The following is a 20,278-nucleotide window of genomic DNA, read 5'->3' as shown; positions in this document are numbered from 1 at the left end:
ACTTTGGGACACTCAGTCCATAGACTGAATCGCAAAACACAAAGCAGACTTTCTAAAACACAATGACATTTCTTCCAATTTGAAAGTATTAGAAAATATCTACATTATTTTAATTCCCCAAGATTCAGCCTCAAGTTAAGTTAGATGCATGAGTGATTGGACCCTACACTCTTTCATAAGTGGGTCAAAAATGACACATATAAGAATCAAGGTGTTTTTACACCATTTTTTTTGTCATTCTGGTTAAGAACAATAATCTGTATTGTTTGTATTATATTTTTGTCCACACAAGAATGATTTCATGTTTGAATATGTTTATTTTTCACTTTATAACAAATTTTGATCATTGAAAAGGAAGAATATCACACAGAACAGCAATAGAAGAATATCAACATTCATTTTCTTGTCATTTTTACCCCCTTTCCTCCAGCTGTTGCTACTCTCCGTCCCTCCAAGTTTGTGCCCTCCATCGCCTCTTGTATGAGTAATAGTAATACAAATTGTACAATTTCTGTAAAAGTATAAAAGGTAACTGAAAATTTTAAATTGAATAATATCGAAAACAAGTTTTTTGAGGAATAGCTGGAAAATGAAATGAAAAAACTTTTCATTATAAAGATATCGCAAGAACACGACCTCACCTGGTCGTTTTTGACCCACTTATGCATCTTAGGGTTAATCAACTGTAATAAGGAACTTTCGGGTGTAATTAGATAATGGTCAGTCTCTGTGCATCTGGCTTGGGTGCTGTAATCCCTGAAGAAACTGTCAATAGAGAAAGCAGAAAAGATGTGATAAGGGAGGAGAAAGAGAGTGAATGAACTGATAGATAAAATTTGCCATGCCCAGCAGTCCACCATAGTGCTGTGTTTGAGTGAATTGTCCATTATTTCCTAAATTGGTTATCGGACAACATTGATTTTCCCATTGAGCCTCCCTCTGAGCTGCAGGTCGACCCACACAAGCTGTCCGCCCACTGCCTTGCTATGGAGCTCCTCGCCTGGATACCCGTGGTTTGACCACCGGCCCCCAGAAAACACCCCCTGCCTGCCCCCCACTGATGAATCAGCATATGATAACCAGTGAAACACATCTCTATTATGGTTTAACAAAATCTATATGTTGAAATCTGGATGAAGATCACTTTCACTCAAATCAAACAGCTGGATAGACTTTTTTTTGTCAGGAAACAGTGATATTGATTTCTGTTGCAGGTGGACATTCAGATAGCAGAGTTTACATATCACTTCCTTTCTCTCAGTGTACTCAGTCTATATCCTTTACACCAGTATACAACTGAAAAGGCTTTTCTTTAACTTTATGTCATTGATCACTGATTGGTGGAACTGTTACGCCTACAACCATTCTTAAATTAGGAAGCCTGAATGTATCGATATCACTTAAAGATTGTAGGGGAGGAGACTGAGTTTCTAGAGGCTCTCGGGAAAGATCCCAAAGAATATGAGACCAGATGCACATGAGGCACGTCTGTCTATCAGCCCCTCCGTCTATGTTGCTCTGCCACACATAGATTCCCCTCAATAGATTCATTGTTCCTCCTCGCCTCTCATGCTTACTTTCCCTATAGATCTTAGGAGTGAACCCCGCACTCAATCTACACTCCATTAGAGCTTGCAGATGAAAAGAGAGATAGAAATAGAAGTGTGAGGGCAGTGAAAGAGAAGCTATAAACTCAGCATTATTGATGCTGCTTGAAGCTGGTTACTGGGGCGGGGGAGACAGAGGGGTGGGGGGGCTCAGAAGTAAATCCACCTTTCACGCCCATGTCCACTCATCAAAAGGCAAACGTCACTCCCCTCTGTGACCAAATACACCCACATAAGGCAGCACAAAGAGGGCACCCTCTTGCTGGCTCTTTACTCTCAGTCGATGGACTCATGCTGGGAAGCAGCTGGGTGCTTTGGAAACCAGCTCAGAATTGAAATATGAAAGAGAGAAAGAAATTGTTCCCTCTAAACCAAATGACAAATGATGACTATGTTACATACACCTGACCATGGTGTGTGTGCGTGTGTGTGTGCGTGTGTGCGTGTGTGTGTGCGTGAGTGCAGCTTTCATTGGTATGCACTGACATGAAGACAAGGTAGGACGCTCATTATAGCAGGCATCAAGGTGATCTGTTGACTTAACTCTACCCTATATACATGCACAAACACACACACTTATATGTAAGAACATATGCAGCGACGCACAGCATGGGGACATCTCATTACAACATGTTAACAAACCCGTGCAGATACACAATAAAAACAAAATTACTTCCACAAGCACTAAAAAAAACAGGCTTCTGTGAATTCCACCTGGAGCAAAAACAAAGCAAAACACAGCCCAGTGCTGTAAGCCTGAGCTTCCTCACTGACAGAGAGGTGGAGAGAAGGCCAGTGGCAAAAGTTAAGGAGATGTGACAGCTCCGGCGCATCGTTCCTGACAGCAGACAGCTTCATTTAACAGAGTGAGCGGGCTGCCGCTCATGCTTCTGCAAAATACGCTGGGTTATTGGGTAATACTGTCTCTCTGTCACATTTTACTCACAAAACACTCTGACAAGCGTGTCATCCCAGTCTGATGCGATCATCCTTTCTTAATTTCTTTTTTTAAAAACTTGTTTTCTGACAGGAATCTTCAGAAGGATTTAGAATGAGGCAAGTATTGCTTCAGTGTTAACTCAAGGACACAAATCGAGGCTGTAAATGGACGTACAGATGTGATTATGAAATGTATGTATGAAATGACTACATCATCCTCAGTTTGAAACACTTAAAGATCAATCCAGCTGGGAACCGGGCAGCTTTAAACACAGAGGCTTTCTCCCATAGTCAGCTTTGATAATGATGAACACTGTACGACAATTAGCTGTCCTCATAAATCAGTGGACACTCATCGTGCATCTGATTTGAGAGCAGCAGCAGCCCTTGAACTTAGATACATAATCTGTCATAACATCCATTTATCTCCTCTCACTTCACATGAGCTTAAACTCCTTTCCGCTTTCCCTTCTCAGCACTCTCCCTGGCTCAGTTTACACATTAGCATTACAAAAAAGCCGTGTGTCCTCGTGCTGTCAGGAAAAGAGAGCGAAGACCAACTGAAAGGGGAGTTGAAGCCAGAAGGACGCAAAAGCAAATTCCTTTCCCTTACCGTTGAAGCCGGTGAAGTTTCCCCAGTCGAGCAGGGAGCTGTTGAAGGAGGGCAGGGAGACGTTGAAGAACAGATCGGTGCCGTTGGAAGGGTTTCGGATGGTGTCGGTGAACAGGTTCATCTGCAGCAGGGTCTTGATCAGGTAGCGCAGCATCTTGCCGCGCAGAGGGACCTGCACTCCCCCTTTACTGTAGTTCTCACTGTCTGTAACACTCTATTTGTCCTGTTTAAAGTGCGAGTCTGTCCCCTGCTGAATCTCCTTTGCCTCCTTGCTTGGTGCTAAGAAGAGTCAACGAAACATTTTTGCAGAAAAAACAGCTGCAAAATCTTGATGGAAAAAGTGGATGAGAAGAAATCAAGCTCGGTAGATTAATTGGTTGTAGATGTCAGACTGAGTTGGGAGGCCCCTCGCTGTGATTCCCTCCCAGCATCGGATTGTTCCTTCCTCCTTGTTTCTTTTGTTCTGGGATCAAATAACTTCACATGCTGTCTGCCACCACACAAAAACACCAGCCTTTCGCCGGTGTAAAAGAATCCAGCAATGTGATGATGACCCCTCTGGATTCTCTCCTCTCTCCAACCCCTCCCTCTAACTCCTCCTGTGTCCCTCCCTCCCTCTCCCGCTCGCCTCCTCCCTCGTCTCTCTCTCTCTGTGATGGGGTCCCGGGGGTCCAGAGGAGAGAGAGAGAGCAGGTGCTGTTGGCAATAAATGTTTAATTATTAGATTAATAATCATCCCAGGAGGCTGTGAATCGGGGCGGTGGGGGCGACTAGACTTACTGTCACTGTCTCCACCATAAACTATACAAAGGTCGCCTCGTATGCATAAATGCACACATACAGTATGTGTTAGACAAACAAACATGGGACTCATCAAACTCCTGCTGTGTGGTTTGTTTCTCACTGTGACACATTCTGAAAATGACAACGCACGCTACATTTTTCTGCAAAAAGAGATTCAAAAACTCCATTGAAAAAAGTCCCTTTAGAAAAATTGACTGAGTAAAGTTTGGTGTAGCTTGATAATGCTGCAAACTGCAAAAAACTACTTTGTATTTTAGACTAATCAATACATAGTAATTGCTCTGCTAAGGAACGTGGCGGAGTTATGTGACGATTGGCATACATTTGTCTGTCTGTCTGTATGTAATATTATTCAAGAACGGACTAATGGATTTGGATGAACTTTTCGGGGAAGGTCAGAAATGACACAAGGAGCTACTACACAACCACCACTGTGGACTTATCAGGATTTATCCTTCAGAAATCATACAATGACTGAGCAGCCTTGGCGGAGTGCTATGCTCTCTGAGTGCTTTTCTTGTTTTCTTTTGAATTGATTTTGAAGTCTGAGAACGTCGTTGTATTGGTTGAAAAACACTCATAAATAGTTGTTTTTTAAAGCAATAATGTTCATTTCACATGCTGGCATGGAAAATCATGGAAACGCATAACAATACACAGGAAAATAATAGATCCAAAGCAACAGCCGCATTAAGTATTAATTAATTAAAGCTTGTGTTGTTGGTTCATTTTAAGTTCATTTTCCAAAACAATTATAGGTCTTTAGCTTCATTGCATGGCAGCGCTGTAATGTAATATGTTTCAGATGTTTTGGCAACCATCTTTATGTTTAGGAGATTGCATAAGTGTGTCCATGCCTGTGTGTGTGCATATGGATAAAGACATTTACCCACATGCCTTCAATCATGCTCAAGCATGCTACAGCCCCGATGCATAGCCTACATATCATCATTGACACGCATGTGCGATCATAGCAGCACGGTCGCATGTGGCTCCCGGACGCCCTGCTGACAGCCTCAGTGTGACTCCCATTAACGATGCCGGTCCCCCATCAGGGCCCTGTCCTCCTGCTCCATCAGAGTAACAATGGGAGCTATCCCAACAAAGCTGCCATGACGACCCCCGTCCCGTGCCCTATTCCTGGGGTCTTTTCCGGTCCCTCCTCATTTTAGGGGATTTTCCATTCATGGGAAACCTGTGCCAGCTTCTTCCACACAGAGCGTTAATGGGCGTACAATATGGGCATGGTATGGAAGGAGGACAAGTTGCAATAGAGATCGATAGCCACCGACAAGCTGGATTGTGTGTTATCTTGTTAGCCTGTTCCAGGCACTTTACATGGATGTGCTTTAAATGGGACAGCAATACATGTCTCATGCATAGCGAGGTCCAAAAGTCTGAGACCACATGGGCACACATCTTCATATAGACCAGATATCATTACAATTTACTAGAAACAATTAAAAGTACAAGAAGTTTGGACATGTAACTTGAGGAAGAAATATTTTAAGTACAAGAAGTTTGGACATGTAACTTGAGGAAGAAATATTTTAAATTCTACTCTTTTTCTAGGTCACCAATAAGCCTAACGCAGATAATTTGAGTAATCATGTTAAGGCAGACTTTAGTCAGACTTCCCTAAGTTATATCTGTCCATTGAAAAAGCGTTCACATGACTGATTTGATCAATCCACCAGATGCAAGTAAATCAAACTTTTAATCTGTTTGAAATACTGGCCTTGACAAACTGGCCTAGTGTGATTCAAGGCAAAGTGAAAGTCTAAGAAGCCAGATTATACACTACTGTTCAAAAGTCACTTAGAAATGTCCTTATTTTTGAAAGATAAGCAGTTTTTTCAATGAAGATAACATTAAATCAATCAGAAATACAGTCTAGACATTGTTAACATGGCAAATGACTATTCTAGCTGGATTTTTAATTGAATATCTCCTGTGTTCTAATGCTACATTGTGTTAGCTAATGGTGTTTAAAGGCTAACTGGTGAATAGAAAGCCCTTGTGAAATTATGCTAGCACACATCACATGAATAAAAGTGTGAGTTTTCATGGAAAACATGAAATTGTCTGGGTGACACTAAACTTTTGAACGGTAGTGTATCTGAGCGAAGAAGGACTTTCTCAGCATTAAATCATGCATGAAATGAAAGTTTGAAAGAAGACAGTGGACCTCTAAAACACTTATCGGATCAGTTGTATCCAAAGCAGAATGAAGCAGAGCAAAAGTGAGAACACCATCAGAAGATCAACACATCAAGCTTTGTTCAATATAAAATGTTTGTTCACTAGTGGTCTCAGGCATTTGGACACTCCACTGAAGGAGAACAGTTTCTGTCTGTTTCAAGCAGCATGACTCAAAGTCTCTGACTCACATACATACACAAATGCTCACATACAGTAATTCCTCATCAATCTCCTCAAGAGCAGACTTTCCACCTCCACAGCCAGGTCTCTAGCAGAGGGATTTACAGTCTAAGAGAGAAAGCACCTTGTTCCACGCTCTCCCCATGTAGAGGTGGGCTTCATCATGTGGGAAGAGTTTGTGTGCATTACAGGGAATACACAAGTAGATATAGACAGACAACCTAATTCTTTGCACTTCCTTTTGTTCTAAATTTTTTCAGCACAAACCAAGACCTGTACCAGAGAACTGCATTAACTTTGGAGTTGTCTTTTTATGAACCACACCCAACAGAGTCTTTCTGCTTTTCATTGGGCAGTTTAGATAAATATTCAGGCATACATTCTATATGGTCCAACCAATGACCTAGGATGTCAGGCTTGCCCCCTTTTTAGTGAAATAAAAAATATTCCCTCTCCTGACAACAGTATGTTTGGGAAAACACAGAAGATAGCAAATCATAACTTGCACACAGTGATGATGTTGTTGCAATTATCTTCAAAACCAAATTGGCTTCTTTATTTATTTATTTTTATTCTTGTCATAAACTAGCCATAACGAGGCAGCTATGAAGTGCCACCACACAGATATGTGTATGATTACATGCTCCCTGGCTTCTCTTCTCAGCCTCTCGTAATTCTCAGTAATGACTCTCCTTGGCCATATAATCTGCAATCGTGACTGTTGTGTTTTTGTTGAATATCATCATTTCTGCAGAGTGAACATGGTGCATATTGAAAACTTCAGTTTTTGTTGGCCTTGATTACATAGTACAGTGGAGAGAGAGACAGGAAACGTGGGTAGAAGAGTAGAGGAATGACATGCAGTAAATGGCCATGGGCTGGATTCGAACTGATAACCGCTGTGTCAGGGACTATAGCCCCTGATTCTGGGTTGCCCATTCAACCAACTGAGCTATCTGGGCACCCAAAAACTTCAGTTGCAAGTAAATGAATACATTTCTGTCAATGACTTACAGCTTATTTTTTCTGATGCAATAGCCTTTGAGAATGTCTGTTACTCTGTGTGCACAGGTGCAAGAAACTACCTAAATTTATTAGACATTTGAAAATACTGGTCTACTCCAGTTCTGTAGGTTTCGGTAATACAGAAGATGATACAGCACTGATGTCACTATGGAAAGCAAGAGACAGTCGACACTGAAACAGCAGTTTGAATCCAGAATCATGTGCTGTTGATCATGTTTCATCCATTTTCTTTTGGGGTTGGATCACAGTTGCAGCAGGCAAAGCAGGGCATTCCAAATGTCTCTCTCTTCCCAGGATCCTTGGCGATCCCAAGGGGTTCCCAGGCCAGATGAGATATTTATTCCTTCTAGTGGGTTCTGGGTCTACCTGATGATCTCCTACTAGTTAGACATGCATAGAAAACTTCCAAAGGAAGGCACCCAGGAGGAATACTAATCAGATACTAACCACCTCAGCCACCTTCTCTCAACGGGAAGGTGCAGTAACTTTACCCCGAGATGTACAAGGTCTTCACCCTAGTGATAGGGTGAGAAACTCCCAGCTGAGAACCCACCTTTCCTAAAAACTTGTTTTGGTGTCTGTGATCTAATTCTTTCCATCTCTACCCAGAGCTCATGACCATAGATGAGGTTTGGAAAATAGATCAACTAGTAAATTAAGAGCTTTGCCTTCTGGCTCAGCTCCCTTTTCATCGTGATGATCTGGTATGGATCATGTTTTACTGAACTGCAAATGGGGTGGGGGCATCAATGCTGGAAAAGTGATGAACAGTAGCTGCAAAGTGGATTCAAAACGCTTAAAATGCTAGACTCCAAGTAAGCCAAACAGGCTATTGTGATGATTGACCATAAATGACCAAGATGGAATGCTTGAAATAAAATTCAGCAACGCTCTACCAACCAGAAATGTTCAGAGACACAACCCTACCCTCAGAGTAACTAAACTTTCAGAAAGTACTACCGATTAAGCATTTTTTGGAGGTGAAAAGATTTCCCCCATAATTATAGACACTGGTCTTTGCAATGGAAACATACTGAATTCCTTCAATTGTTTCTGGTCCTTAGGGAAAATTCCTGCATGTCAGTTCCTCTCCATCTGCCCATCACATAGTGTCAAAAATCTATGTTTGAAACTGAAAAAAATGTTTTACATTGTGACCATATGTTGAATTTATGTTTTATGGAATTGTTACACTATTTGTCAGTAATTGTGTGATCATATTGTGTGATCATATTATCCATTAATGGAGTATTGTCTGCAATTTGCAGTTATTTTCATTATAAATGCATCTGACAACAAGAAAATCCCTCAGTGACCACAGTATTCTGCCAAGGCTGCTCAGTCCTTGTATCAATTCCAACGGATAAAATCTTGAAAAAATTTGTGGCAGAAATCATGTCAACATAGGATGTGGCCATTTAATAAAGATGTACCCACAAACAAAATGACCTTGCAGTGAGCACAGGCATGTTTTATACATGTGTAGGTTATGTATGGATACCGAATTGGGTGACCTAAATATGTAGTGGGCAGCGAGAATTGATGAGAATTGGAAACACCCCCACAATTTAATCAATTGTTCCTTGTATCATTTCCAACAGATAAGTCCCGCTAAGTCCGCAGTGGTCGATGTGTAGTAGGATTGCAATCATGTGATCATCAGCAGGCAGCTGACGTAGTGTTCACTTGTTGTCATAGTTACAGCGACGCCGTGCCGCTATCCTGCAATGATACAGAAATCTTTAACAAATCCGTGGATCCAGACTATAAGATGAATCACTGCCAAAATCTAATCAGCTGGTCCTTGTGTCATTTCTGACCTTCCCTGAAAATTTCATCCAAATCCATTAGTCCATTGTTGAGTAACGTCGCGCACAGACAGAATAATAGATGGACAGACGACATCAAATAACCCCGTTGCATTCCTATTTTCTATTTAATAATCCATTCACTGTCCAGGGCCTGGCCATTCTTTAACCCAAAGCTCCTCAGAAGATTACTCCAGCTTACAACATTAACAACTGCCTCTGCAATTATTCTTCAGAACAGCTTCAATAGCCATAGAGTTGAGGTGTGACAGAAACAGTAATAGTATTAAAGATAGCTATTAATATTAGTATTAATAGTATTACTTAGTAAAGTTACCCTTGTTTTGTTTGAATTTCAGTTAATTTAAGCAGAAATCTGTTTTAAACCAAGTGTGACCATACTGCAGAATAGTGGGTATTAGCATGGTGACCTTTTGCTTTGTTAAGAGGACCTCTGTTTGAAGCATGAAACCAAATTTCATGCAGATCCATCAACTGGAGGGATGAGTGGTGGCACACTGTTTGGCCTTTTCATGGTAATGCAGACATGGATGTAAATGGGTCATTAATGTGAACATTTTGTTAGATCGAGGTCTTTGTCTCGTCATGACGCTCTTTACAAACCTTTTAACATTCCCACACAGACTAACAATGGATTCAAATCTCCCATATCATGTGAATCCTTTAATCAATACTTGTAGTTAGTTTCTGACCAACATTTACATCTGGACGCATAAAGAATCATAAGTATTTGGTTTCATTGTTACTTTTGTGTTGTGAGAGTGCCATATTTTTGTACAAACTGAACTGTAAGACTTAATATATATAAAAATATGTAAAATTTGTGAGTAAAGAATAAACTGAAGCTGAAAATTTAATTGGCTGGCTAAAAAAAACAAACCAAACAAAAACAAGAGTCTACAGCCACATTAACAGCTCTGTGAGGCTGTAGGTATCCACAGCGATGCTTGGAGATGCTAATATGCCAATGTTTAGCAGGTAAAATGTGCACGTTCACAATTATGTCTGTTCCATTTGCCCTTAACAGAGAGAACAGCCGATTCTAATTGGAGAGTTTGCAGGTATTTGGCCATAAATCCACATTTTGAAGAAAAAAATGGACTGATTTTAGCAATAGAGGAAAAGTCGGTATCAAAAACATGTTCAGGAACACAGCCATGAACGTCCTTAAAAAATTCGAGTCAATGTTGTAAATGTTGAGATAGTTCACGTGAAAAATACTGACCTCCTGTTGGCAAAGGATCACAAAAGATAATACACGCTGTCGTGTGAGAAACATAAATGTTCAAGTCTCATAGTAACCAGTTCAATAATGGTCAAGACATTTCACTCAAAACTACCAAAGTCAACCTGATGACGGTCGAGCTTTTTTAAAAAACAATATCTGCCATGCCCTGCCAGCACATTTGTGGCTTGATTCTAAAAGCATGTACATAAAGCAACAGGGCTGTTACAGAGGTTAAATATAAAGAAACGGTCTTATAGATCAGATAGAGGCCAAAGAATGAAAATGACAATTATGTTGTTGTTTAAAGGACGAAATATGAGCAAAACAGGTTGTGGTTGATGTTATTACTCTGTCAAGGAACATGGCGGAGTTATGTGACGTTCGGCATATGTTTGTCCGTCTGTTTGTCTATCTGTCTGCAACATTACTAAAAAAACAGACAAACAGATTTGGATGAAATTTTCAGGGAAGGTCAGAAAAGAAATAAGGACCAAGTGATTAGATTTTGGCAGTGATGCGGCTTATAGTCTGGATCCATGGATTTGTTAAAGATTTCTGTCTCATTGTGAGATAGCGGCACAGCATCACTGTAACTATGACAACAAGTGAACACTACATCAGCTGCCTGCTGATGATCACATGATTACGATCTTACTACAAATCTACCGCTGTGGACTTATTGGAACTTATCTGACAGAAATGATACAAGGAACGATTGATTAAATTGTGGGGGTGTTTCCGCATTCCATCAATGCCCGCCGCCCGCTACATATTTAGGTTATGCGATTCGGTATCTTTACATAACACACACATGCATAACACACACCTGTGTTCAGCGCAAGGTCATTTTGTTTGTGGGTACATCTATATTAAATGTCCACATTCTATGTTGCCATGATTTCTGATCATCAATGACTAATAAATAAAACTAAAATAAACAAATGCTGCATTTCTAAAAGATTTTAAAAAAAGCTGCATTTCTGGCAATGCCATATGGGGGAATGAACAACCTCCTGGAGTACTGCGCTCTCTGAATGCTTTTCTAGTTTGTCATGTTGATGGACTTAATCCCATGGAAAATACATTATACTGTTTAACCATGTGCACTCATCTTTTTTTGGTGAGTTTGTATTGTATGGAGTATGAGAGCATGCAGTGTCAGTATGTTGCACAGCCAAATGTTACATGATTTGGATGCAGTATTGCAGGTCAAACCTTCTGATCTAAAAGAGCAGAAATGTTTGACTCCTTTGAGTCAACACATAACATCCCATTGAAAAACAGAGTACATCATAAAAGTCATTCTAACAGGAGTTTGAAAAGTTCATAGAAAAGTCTTTCTAATAGATGAGAAAACCATTTCTGAGAACACCATCACAACTGCACTCCTGTTACCCACTTTACTTTCCCACAGTGCTTCTGACGATTAATCAGTCTGTATTAAAGATGAAGCACAGCTCAGATCTATTGACACAACCTTGTGTGCTGAAATTTATTAACAGAGTAGGAGTATCTTCTCTTTTTTTGTGTTAGCTGACATAATGGAACAAGACTACATTTTCAGAGAACCACCATGACTGAGAGAGATTTTATTTAATTTACAACAATGAAAAAACCAAAGAGCTCCACACATTTAATAGTACAACCTATAAATATAGCGCTACTTTGAAACTGCCTCATTCAACCATAGCTTCACATACAGACCTGGACCTTTGTCCAGTTTCAGTGGTAACTTTCTTTCTCAAAGGCTCCACAATATAATTGCTAATAAAGGGAGACAAATTGACTCTAAACTTACTTTTCGCAGTAGGGCATTATTATTCCAGGGAACTGCTTAAAATTTCTGAAACTGCATCTTTAATGAAGGAGCTGAATCATATCATGCTAAAGCAATGACCATTTTAGAATCATTAAACTTGAATTACAACCAGCTCCCTGGCCCATGCATGTTTCATGAATCTCACTGTATTTTTTTTTGCACATTTCATCAAAAACATTTTCTTTCAAAAAATTATGAGCACATTTGTGTGAAAACAGATTTGCAGCTTTGTGAGTTTACCTGAGGAGCTTGACCTAAAGCGTTGTGTGGTAAAAGGTTTTACATTTAATGTCTAATGAAAACTGTGGCCTCATTGCAGGGGCTCATTGTCACGTCACCTGCTTTGCCTGTCAGAGTAATGACGGGATGCAAGTCTTTTTCCCTCGGATGAGTGTCAGCAGAGGTGAAATGTGGTTTGGTGTCTGACGTGTCCTGAGCAGCGAGACGCGATTGCTGCCAGCACCTGCAGCCAGACGGGCATCAGCGAGGTAGCAATGTGCCGCTAGACGCCACACGGCACCAGGGTGGAACATCTGTGCCCGGGTCTGGTAGCGTGCACTTCTGGGGTCTGCTGCTGCAGTTTGCCCCCTTGGGAACCTCTGAGTTGGGGCACAGACAGCCGGATGCATCTCCAACCCCTCTCTCCCAGCTGCATAGTGGAGGGTTAACGGCAGGCAAGCAGCCAGATCCAGCATCTCAACGGGGCTGCAGGTGTATGGGCCTCCCCCCTCAGTCACAACTGTCCCCAGAAAAGGAGATGGCAGCAATTGTGCTTTTTGTTGGCAATAAATATCATGTGTCACTGACCTGGACTGGCAAGCAGTTGGCAGGGACCATCATTAGAGCTGGGTGTTGGCTACTGCCCATATGCCAAAGTGCCATAATTGGTGTCCCTGTCCTATACATTTAGCTGGCAGGCCAGAAGGAGAGGCCCCCAGAGCAAAATGGCCGCTGTCTCCCTCTGGGGCGCTGTGTCCAATCACGCCTTTCACAAACTGGCTCTCCAGGAAACCCTGCAGCTTATTTCCTCATTTCCTCCAATTGCCTCATAACTTCAAAGCCAACTTCAAAGCATGTGGACTGCTCGCTATCACAGCTGAAACCTCGACAACCAAGCCCCATTAAGAGCAAGACAAATCTCTGTGTGCCATCTATATCTATTTCTGCTCGTTGACAGTTGTAGAGCGGCCAGTATAACTGGGAGGGAAAGAGTCAATATGCTTTAGTCCAGGGATTATCTGATCTCCAGAGGCCTAAGTTACATGCAGGGCCACGAGGGGAGAAAGTTAAACAAAGCACTGGCTGCACCCCACTCCCTGAATAGCTAAACCCTGAGCAAACTCTGGGTAATTGCACAACAAAAGCACAATTAGCCACGACCCCATGGATATTAAGTAGGAAAAGATGGACCTGTCCTTTATCTTATCACATATTTGCATCTCATGAATTCCTCTCTGCACACCTTTCCATACAAATTTTTATTCTATTCTTCTTTTCATACTATTTTCTTTTCAGATGAATGCAGATGAATGCAAAGTACTCATTTAAATATGCATTAGTGGTGTAACCAGCCCCTCCTCCCTAAATTGAAGGCAGTAATTTTGGCAAATCCCAGACCATGTCTGCTCCCTCGGGTTAGACTCTTCCAGTGCTGCATTCAGGCCGCTGCCTTTTTCAAGTGCTTCTTGGAGACTGACCCTTTGCACCTCACTGCGGCGATACTTTGATGTGACTTGCCTGAAAAAAGACCTTGCACCGTTTAACGAGATTGGTTCACGTTCTCACAATCAGTGCATGCGGACCTTCGAAACACTGGAGTTCATTCCAATCAGCATTGGAGAGAGAAAATATTGCGGCGCAAGAGTGAAGAGGTCTGCGTCATATTGATTGGAGCTGAAAAAGATGAGTTATTTGTCAGCCTCAGAATCTGAAGGAGGAGAAAACTTTTGAGCTTGATTGCTTTCCCACAGTGCTGTGTGCAGCGGACAGCCAACTTCAAAGAGGCCTTGCATTCCAGGAGAAAATCAATGGCAAGCACCAGTCCCAGCTTAATAAGCGCTTCAACCAGGACTCACCTGGAGAGATTTAACCTTCTTTGCAGTCATTCTCCGTGTTATCTGATGAATCAGACATTTATCTATCAAATGCCATAAAAACAGTGGGTAAAACAAAAAAAAAAATTAAAAGTAACAAAAAAGTTGTGATTTTCCTCCTTACTTTACTAGTCTCATTATTCAATCTCTTCCTTTATATAATATACAGTATATGTACAACTATGGGCTTGTTAAATGCAGACATTGAAAAGCAATCAATGTATGTGCTGTCATGCTGATGATCCATCTTGTCAGTCAGACGGAATGAAGCCAAAACGAATCTGACATTGGAGGCAAATGATATTAGATACATATAGCTTTCTGTGATTTAATAGTTTCAGTCTGTTCTTCCCAAGAGGGCTAAAGGGCATTTTAGCAACTTAAACAAACATGAGCACAATAGAGATTGAAAATCTATGTATTTCTGCATGCATACCTACTGGGGTGTGTCTTGCCTAAAATGCCCTTAAGGCCGCTAAAACAACTGCATCACGCACCAGCGACCACCACCCGCCTCTCCTCTAAGTGCCAGTGCAGAACAGCCAGCTGGGCCCCGTCTCTCCCTGTCTGTGAGGCTGATGAGCCAGGCACTGTAACAGGTAGACTCCCCAGGTGCTGGGACCTCCTCCCAGCTCGCTAAGCTATTGCACCCCAGCTCGACAAAGCTGAGCTTAATTAACCAAGGAGGTGGGCCACTCCTGGCCAATAATGAGTCATGGTGAAAGCAATGTCAGAGTATGGAGGGGTGTGGAACTGGGGGTCCAAAGATCTTTTTTTTTTGATAGTGAGTTATAGATTTAAACCATCTGGCCATGCAGGAGGGGTGGGGAGAGGAAAATGATATGCCTGACAGAGGACTATAACAAAGATGTGGCGAGAGAGAGGGGCGTGTCTGAGATCACAAGCTGAATTATAGCAAGCGTGACTGGGCTATTGTGTGGTGTGATGGGTTGGTTATTCACAGCTGGGGCAGTCCAAATTGTTCTTTTATATTCTTTTATTCTGCTTTATTGAGGCCAGAGGGGCTTGGGGAATGATTAACAGACAGCACAACAAGACGGACCCATTGTCAAGCTTTCCCTCTCAATTTAGTGCTATCCATTTATTTCCACTGCTGCCAGGATGCAAATGCGTAGGCCGTGCCATCATTGAGTAGCTCCTAGAAAATTAGTTGGAACACCACTGAGGCATGTAGAATGTGAACCAAACCAAGAAGTCTGTTTTGATTTCAGTTTTCATCGAAAGCATCATATTGTGGAGTATCTGTACTCCACAATAAAGAGTTCCTTTTTTGAAAAGGAACTTTTAACATTATTGGGGTTTTTTTTTTGTTGTTGTTAAAATCAACCCAGTTCAGCAACTTAGAGGGTTTACAATCTAGCCTTCTTTACATCTACAGTTACCTAAGATAGTGCTTGGACATTTGCCCATGCAGCATAGAACAACTTGGATTATGAATATGGAAGTCCACCAAGTCACCCAGCATGCTCTATGCTCAGCCCCTCCTCCTGCTTCTCTGTTATGCTTCTTCCATCTGGTGTCCATTTTGCAGCACACCTCTTCTGGCCCTCGGGGGGTAGTCGGGAGCAAGAGAAGCCAGGGCCAGCTTAACAAAACCTCTCAAAGGGCACCAGTCCCTCCTGCCACTCCATAAACTAAACTAGATGGAGTTTTTATGGCAATTAGGGTGGAGAGATGAGTGGCTCCTTTCCAGGCACCCACTGGCCTTCCTGTGCCACTGGTACCAACGCTGTCACATCTTTCACACTGAAACCATTAGCACGGCTGGCCCGCTGGCAAGAACTAATTGTTGGCCTCTCAGGAAATGACAGTGGCTCTAATGGTGATGCTGTCATTTAGAGATCAGAGACAGTGGCTTTACAATGACTGGAGGTGTTATGGCCAGACATACTGTGCTTTTACTGAGGGAGTCTCACATTCCGTCATTGGACGTTAGACCCACTAAACTTGCTAAAAACTTTGATCTTGACTTAACTAGTTTAAATGACCCAGTTCTGGGCCAATGTTTGAGTGTGAGTGGAGTTTCCGTTGACCTGCAATAGGTAGAGCTTTTATGAGCATGTGTGTTTGGGTATGTGTGTGTATGTGACTGCTCATCTGGATGTTTTGAAATGAAATTGAATGTGGAGTTTGGAATGGACAAAATGAGCTAAAGAAGTTTACTCAAGAAGTCAAATAAATGCCATAATTTACATATGTAACTGCTTAAGTTAATAAAGGAGACCAATTCACACTTTCACAAATACAGCAGAAAAATAAAATATCTTTTAGACATTTGAAAACTATTTTATTAGTTTGTCAAGTCAAGTCGCTGTTATTAAAACAAAAGCCATTGAGCCAACCGTGCTTTCCAGGAGTGAAATAAAATTGGAATTGTGGCAATATTTGGGCTTCCGATAGATAAATTGTTGACTGAAAGTGTAGAATAATCTGATTACATTTTGAGTGTATTTTTGAAGTGCATTGGCACGTCCTGTACTACTCACAGTATATTTATTGGTACATGATTAAGCAGTCTTTACAGCTCTAAAGAATGGCAGCATCACCAATTTTCAACTGAAGTGTGTATGCAAAAAAACACGTCTTGTGGTTTCAGATGGAGCTGTATGAAAACTGATACCATCGCTCAGGTAATCAGAAGTGCATGTCTGGAGTGAAGACTACAGGATTTAAAACTAAAAATATCAGAAGTTGTGGTGTTACACAGAAATGAACTGACCAGATCTCTGTAGCCCACTTCTCCAGTTTCTGCCTCAAGCTCGCCAAAATGTCCTACCCTGCAGCTGCATTGTGGGTGGTGTAGGCACCAGATTTTGATGGAAGAACATGTGGGATTCAAAATAGTCATAAGTCTAACAGTGTTAAGGCATGCAATGCTAACTCACTGTAGTACTCCATTCATTTATACACCGCTTAATTCTTATTAGGGTCGTGGGGGTGGAGTCTATCCCAGCTGACTTAGGGTGAAGACAGGGGACACCTTGGACAGATCAACAGTCTATCACGGGACTACATATAGAGACAAACAATCACACTCACATTCACACCTATGGGCAATTTAGAACTACCAGCTAACCTCAGCATGTTTTTGGACTGTGGCAGGAAGCTGGAGTAAATGGAGAAAACTCACAAATGCACAGCAAGAACATACAAACTCCATGCAGAAAGATCCCGGAAAGGCCGAGATGCGAACCGGGGATCTTCTAGCTGCAAGGCAAAAGTGCTAACCACGTGCAGCCAAATGCAGTATTCTTTAAAAGAAAAACTAGACAACATTCATCTTTCACATTCAATTCACATCAGATTATCTAAATCATAAAACCTATGATTCCTTTCTCCTTCACAGACTTTGTGGTTCTTTTGTTGTCCCTTTTGTTAATATCCCTTTGCACATTTAAAGTTGTTCAAACAACACAATGCAATGTTTGTACATTCCTGGGAAAATAAATTGTACATTCCTACACAATCTGTATAGCTGTCCCACTTAAATAATATGGTTAATTTGTTCATTACCTTATTACTTTATAACATAATTGATTTAATAGATCTATTTGTCTTGTAACAGTTTTTTTCCTCTATATTTTTTTAATTGTCAGTGTTAACTGCTATGCACCAAAACACCAATTAAAATTATGTATGTATATGAAACCGACAAAAACAGATCCTCATTCTGATATTTAAGGAACACACTCCAGGCATTTGGTTCTCCTATTAAATTTTTTTTTTAAAATCCAAACACAGAGCTTTCCCCTAGTGACCCCCTGCAAACACCATTTGTGCACAAGCCCAACTCTCTCCGGCACGATGCACAGCACATCATCATCTAATTAAGTCATTCAGTATTTCATTGAAATCATTACAAGAGTCTTGTTAAGATGTGATGCTCGATCAGCTCACAAGTCACACCTGAGTCTCAAGTACAAAATGTAAAAAAGTGTGTGAAGTGTAAATAGAATTTTGTTATTCATGGCAAAGTATGTGTTTTTATCAGGTCCTGACTGTTACCATTTCTATTCTTGTCTGTCTTTTATTAAAGGGATGTGAAGAACATCCTTTAATACCACTAAACTTATCTTATTCATCAAATCACAGCAGATCCAACAGAAACCATTTTGTTATGGAATCACACCACAGCGCACATAAGTGGTCATGATTACTCAGAACTCACCCCACAGATATATTTAGACTTGGCCATTGTTTTGATCTCAGCTACACACCCATGAAGTTATGTGCACAATAGTGACAACATAAGTCCACAGACAGACAGACAAATTAATTACTGGAGAAAGTCCTCAAAAGCACCTTTGTGGTTCTTCCTGCTTTAATAACTGTGTCCAGGACCATGTTTTGCCATGATGACACACATACATACGCACACACCACACACCACACACACACACACACACACACACACATACTCACAAGGTGAAAACAATACCAGTGATGATGACTGGTTAAAATTTTTTTTAAAAATCACATATTGATTCAGGATGACTCATGAGCCACACATTTAAATTACAAATTTTGTTTTCCTGGAAATGAACAGCTGATTTATATTGTCCCCTGCTGTTGTTGTGACATATTGTTTGAGCAATTGGACAAGATCTCAAGGCAGATCTCAGCTTAATACCCACCACCAAACCAGCAGCCCCCCATCCCACCCCCCACCCCCTCCCACCATGCACCAAATACAGCACACATAGCCACTTTTAATTATTATGGATGAACAGTTCCAGCTAATATCTGAAGAACTGCATGTGTACACTTCTTCAATGTTTATGTTTTCTAAGATGTCACTGAACTGGATGATAAAAGCTAAAATTTGAAAGGTGACATTCATGACTGAGGTCAGTTTTAAATATAAAAAACTCTTTCTTGTTAAAACCAAAAGGCACTGTGGTAGAAATCCTGTTTGTACTTCATGCATGACATATTCTTTATAGGCAGGAGTTTTTACATTCCAAGTTAACTGTGTCAGAGGTTAAAAATCCTCCTCAGACTCACTTCTCTTTATCTACACTTCCTATATTTAACGTGTGAAATTAGTGAAGTATAATTTTTTTTTTAACTTGAATTCACATAATCAGTGTACTTCATTACTAGCATATAGAAGTGTCCCTTAACAATTACATGAGACAAGATCTTGTCAACCTTACAACAATGAGCATGTTATCTCTTTAAAATCTTCACAGTTCAAGCCAGCATCTCTTGTTCAATCATCCATTGAAAGCTCACGTTTTGTCTACCCAAAGCCGTGAGTGATTAGTGTTCATTGGAAGGGGCAGCCCTATAATTAGTCTGGGGTCTCTGGGGTGCCATTACCACAGGGGAATGTTGCCCCTCTTTATTAGCCCATTTTAATATTGACTAAGGGAGAGTTACACAGGGTGAGGCAATTTGGTTTCCTCAGACGGGACACCAGCTCCTGTGCATATGCATGTGAGCTGTGGAGAGTAGTTGCAGGGGTGCAGGGGACATGTGACAGGGCTGATGGACGACCCGGGTCGGGCATCATCTGGGGTTCCTCACATCCTAACAAAAGAGGTCTCAAGTTCCATAGGACTTAATAAAGTGTACGTGGCAATGCAGAAAAGGACAATTAGAGACAAAACATCATCTGAAAGAATTCCTGTCCATCACTTGGATAAGAAACAATTCAAAAGCTTGGAGGTCACTTAGAAATGTCCTTATTTTTGAAAGAAAAGCATTTTTTTTCAATGAAGATAACATTAAATGAATCAGAAATACAGTCTAGACACTGTTAATGTGGTAAATGACTATTTTAGCTGGAAACAGCTGATTTTTAATGGAATATCTACATAGAGGTACAGAGGAACATTTCCAGCAACCATCACTCCTGTGTTCTAATGCTACATTGTGTTAGCTAATGGTGTTGAAAGGCTAATTGATGATTAGA

At 41.0% G+C, this 20,278-nt stretch overlaps 1 protein-coding gene across 4 annotated transcripts in view; it reads right to left on the bottom strand.

Moving 5' to 3' along the window:
• The window catches only part of robo3 (roundabout, axon guidance receptor, homolog 3 (Drosophila)), a 202,508-nt gene extending 198,849 nt beyond the window's left edge, over nucleotides 1-3,659 (bottom strand). For 2 of the 4 annotated variants that reach the window (XM_055017390.1, XM_055017391.1), the window contains exon 1: nucleotides 3,160-3,659. In XM_055017390.1, coding sequence (XP_054873365.1) covers nucleotides 3,160-3,313 — 154 coding nt within the window. In that variant the 5' untranslated portion in view covers nucleotides 3,314-3,659. The remainder of the gene's footprint in view (nucleotides 1-3,159) is intronic. The other 2 variants (XM_055017392.1, XM_055017394.1) reach the window with 1 other exon arrangement.
• Nucleotides 3,660-20,278: the final 16,619 nt, after the last annotated feature.

This window comes from Amphiprion ocellaris, chromosome 14 (assembly GCF_022539595.1).
Source record: "Amphiprion ocellaris isolate individual 3 ecotype Okinawa chromosome 14, ASM2253959v1, whole genome shotgun sequence".
Lineage (NCBI taxonomy): Eukaryota > Metazoa > Chordata > Actinopteri > Pomacentridae > Amphiprion > Amphiprion ocellaris.
Note: the sequence above shows the minus strand (reverse complement) of the source record. Positions and strands in the feature narration are given on the sequence as shown.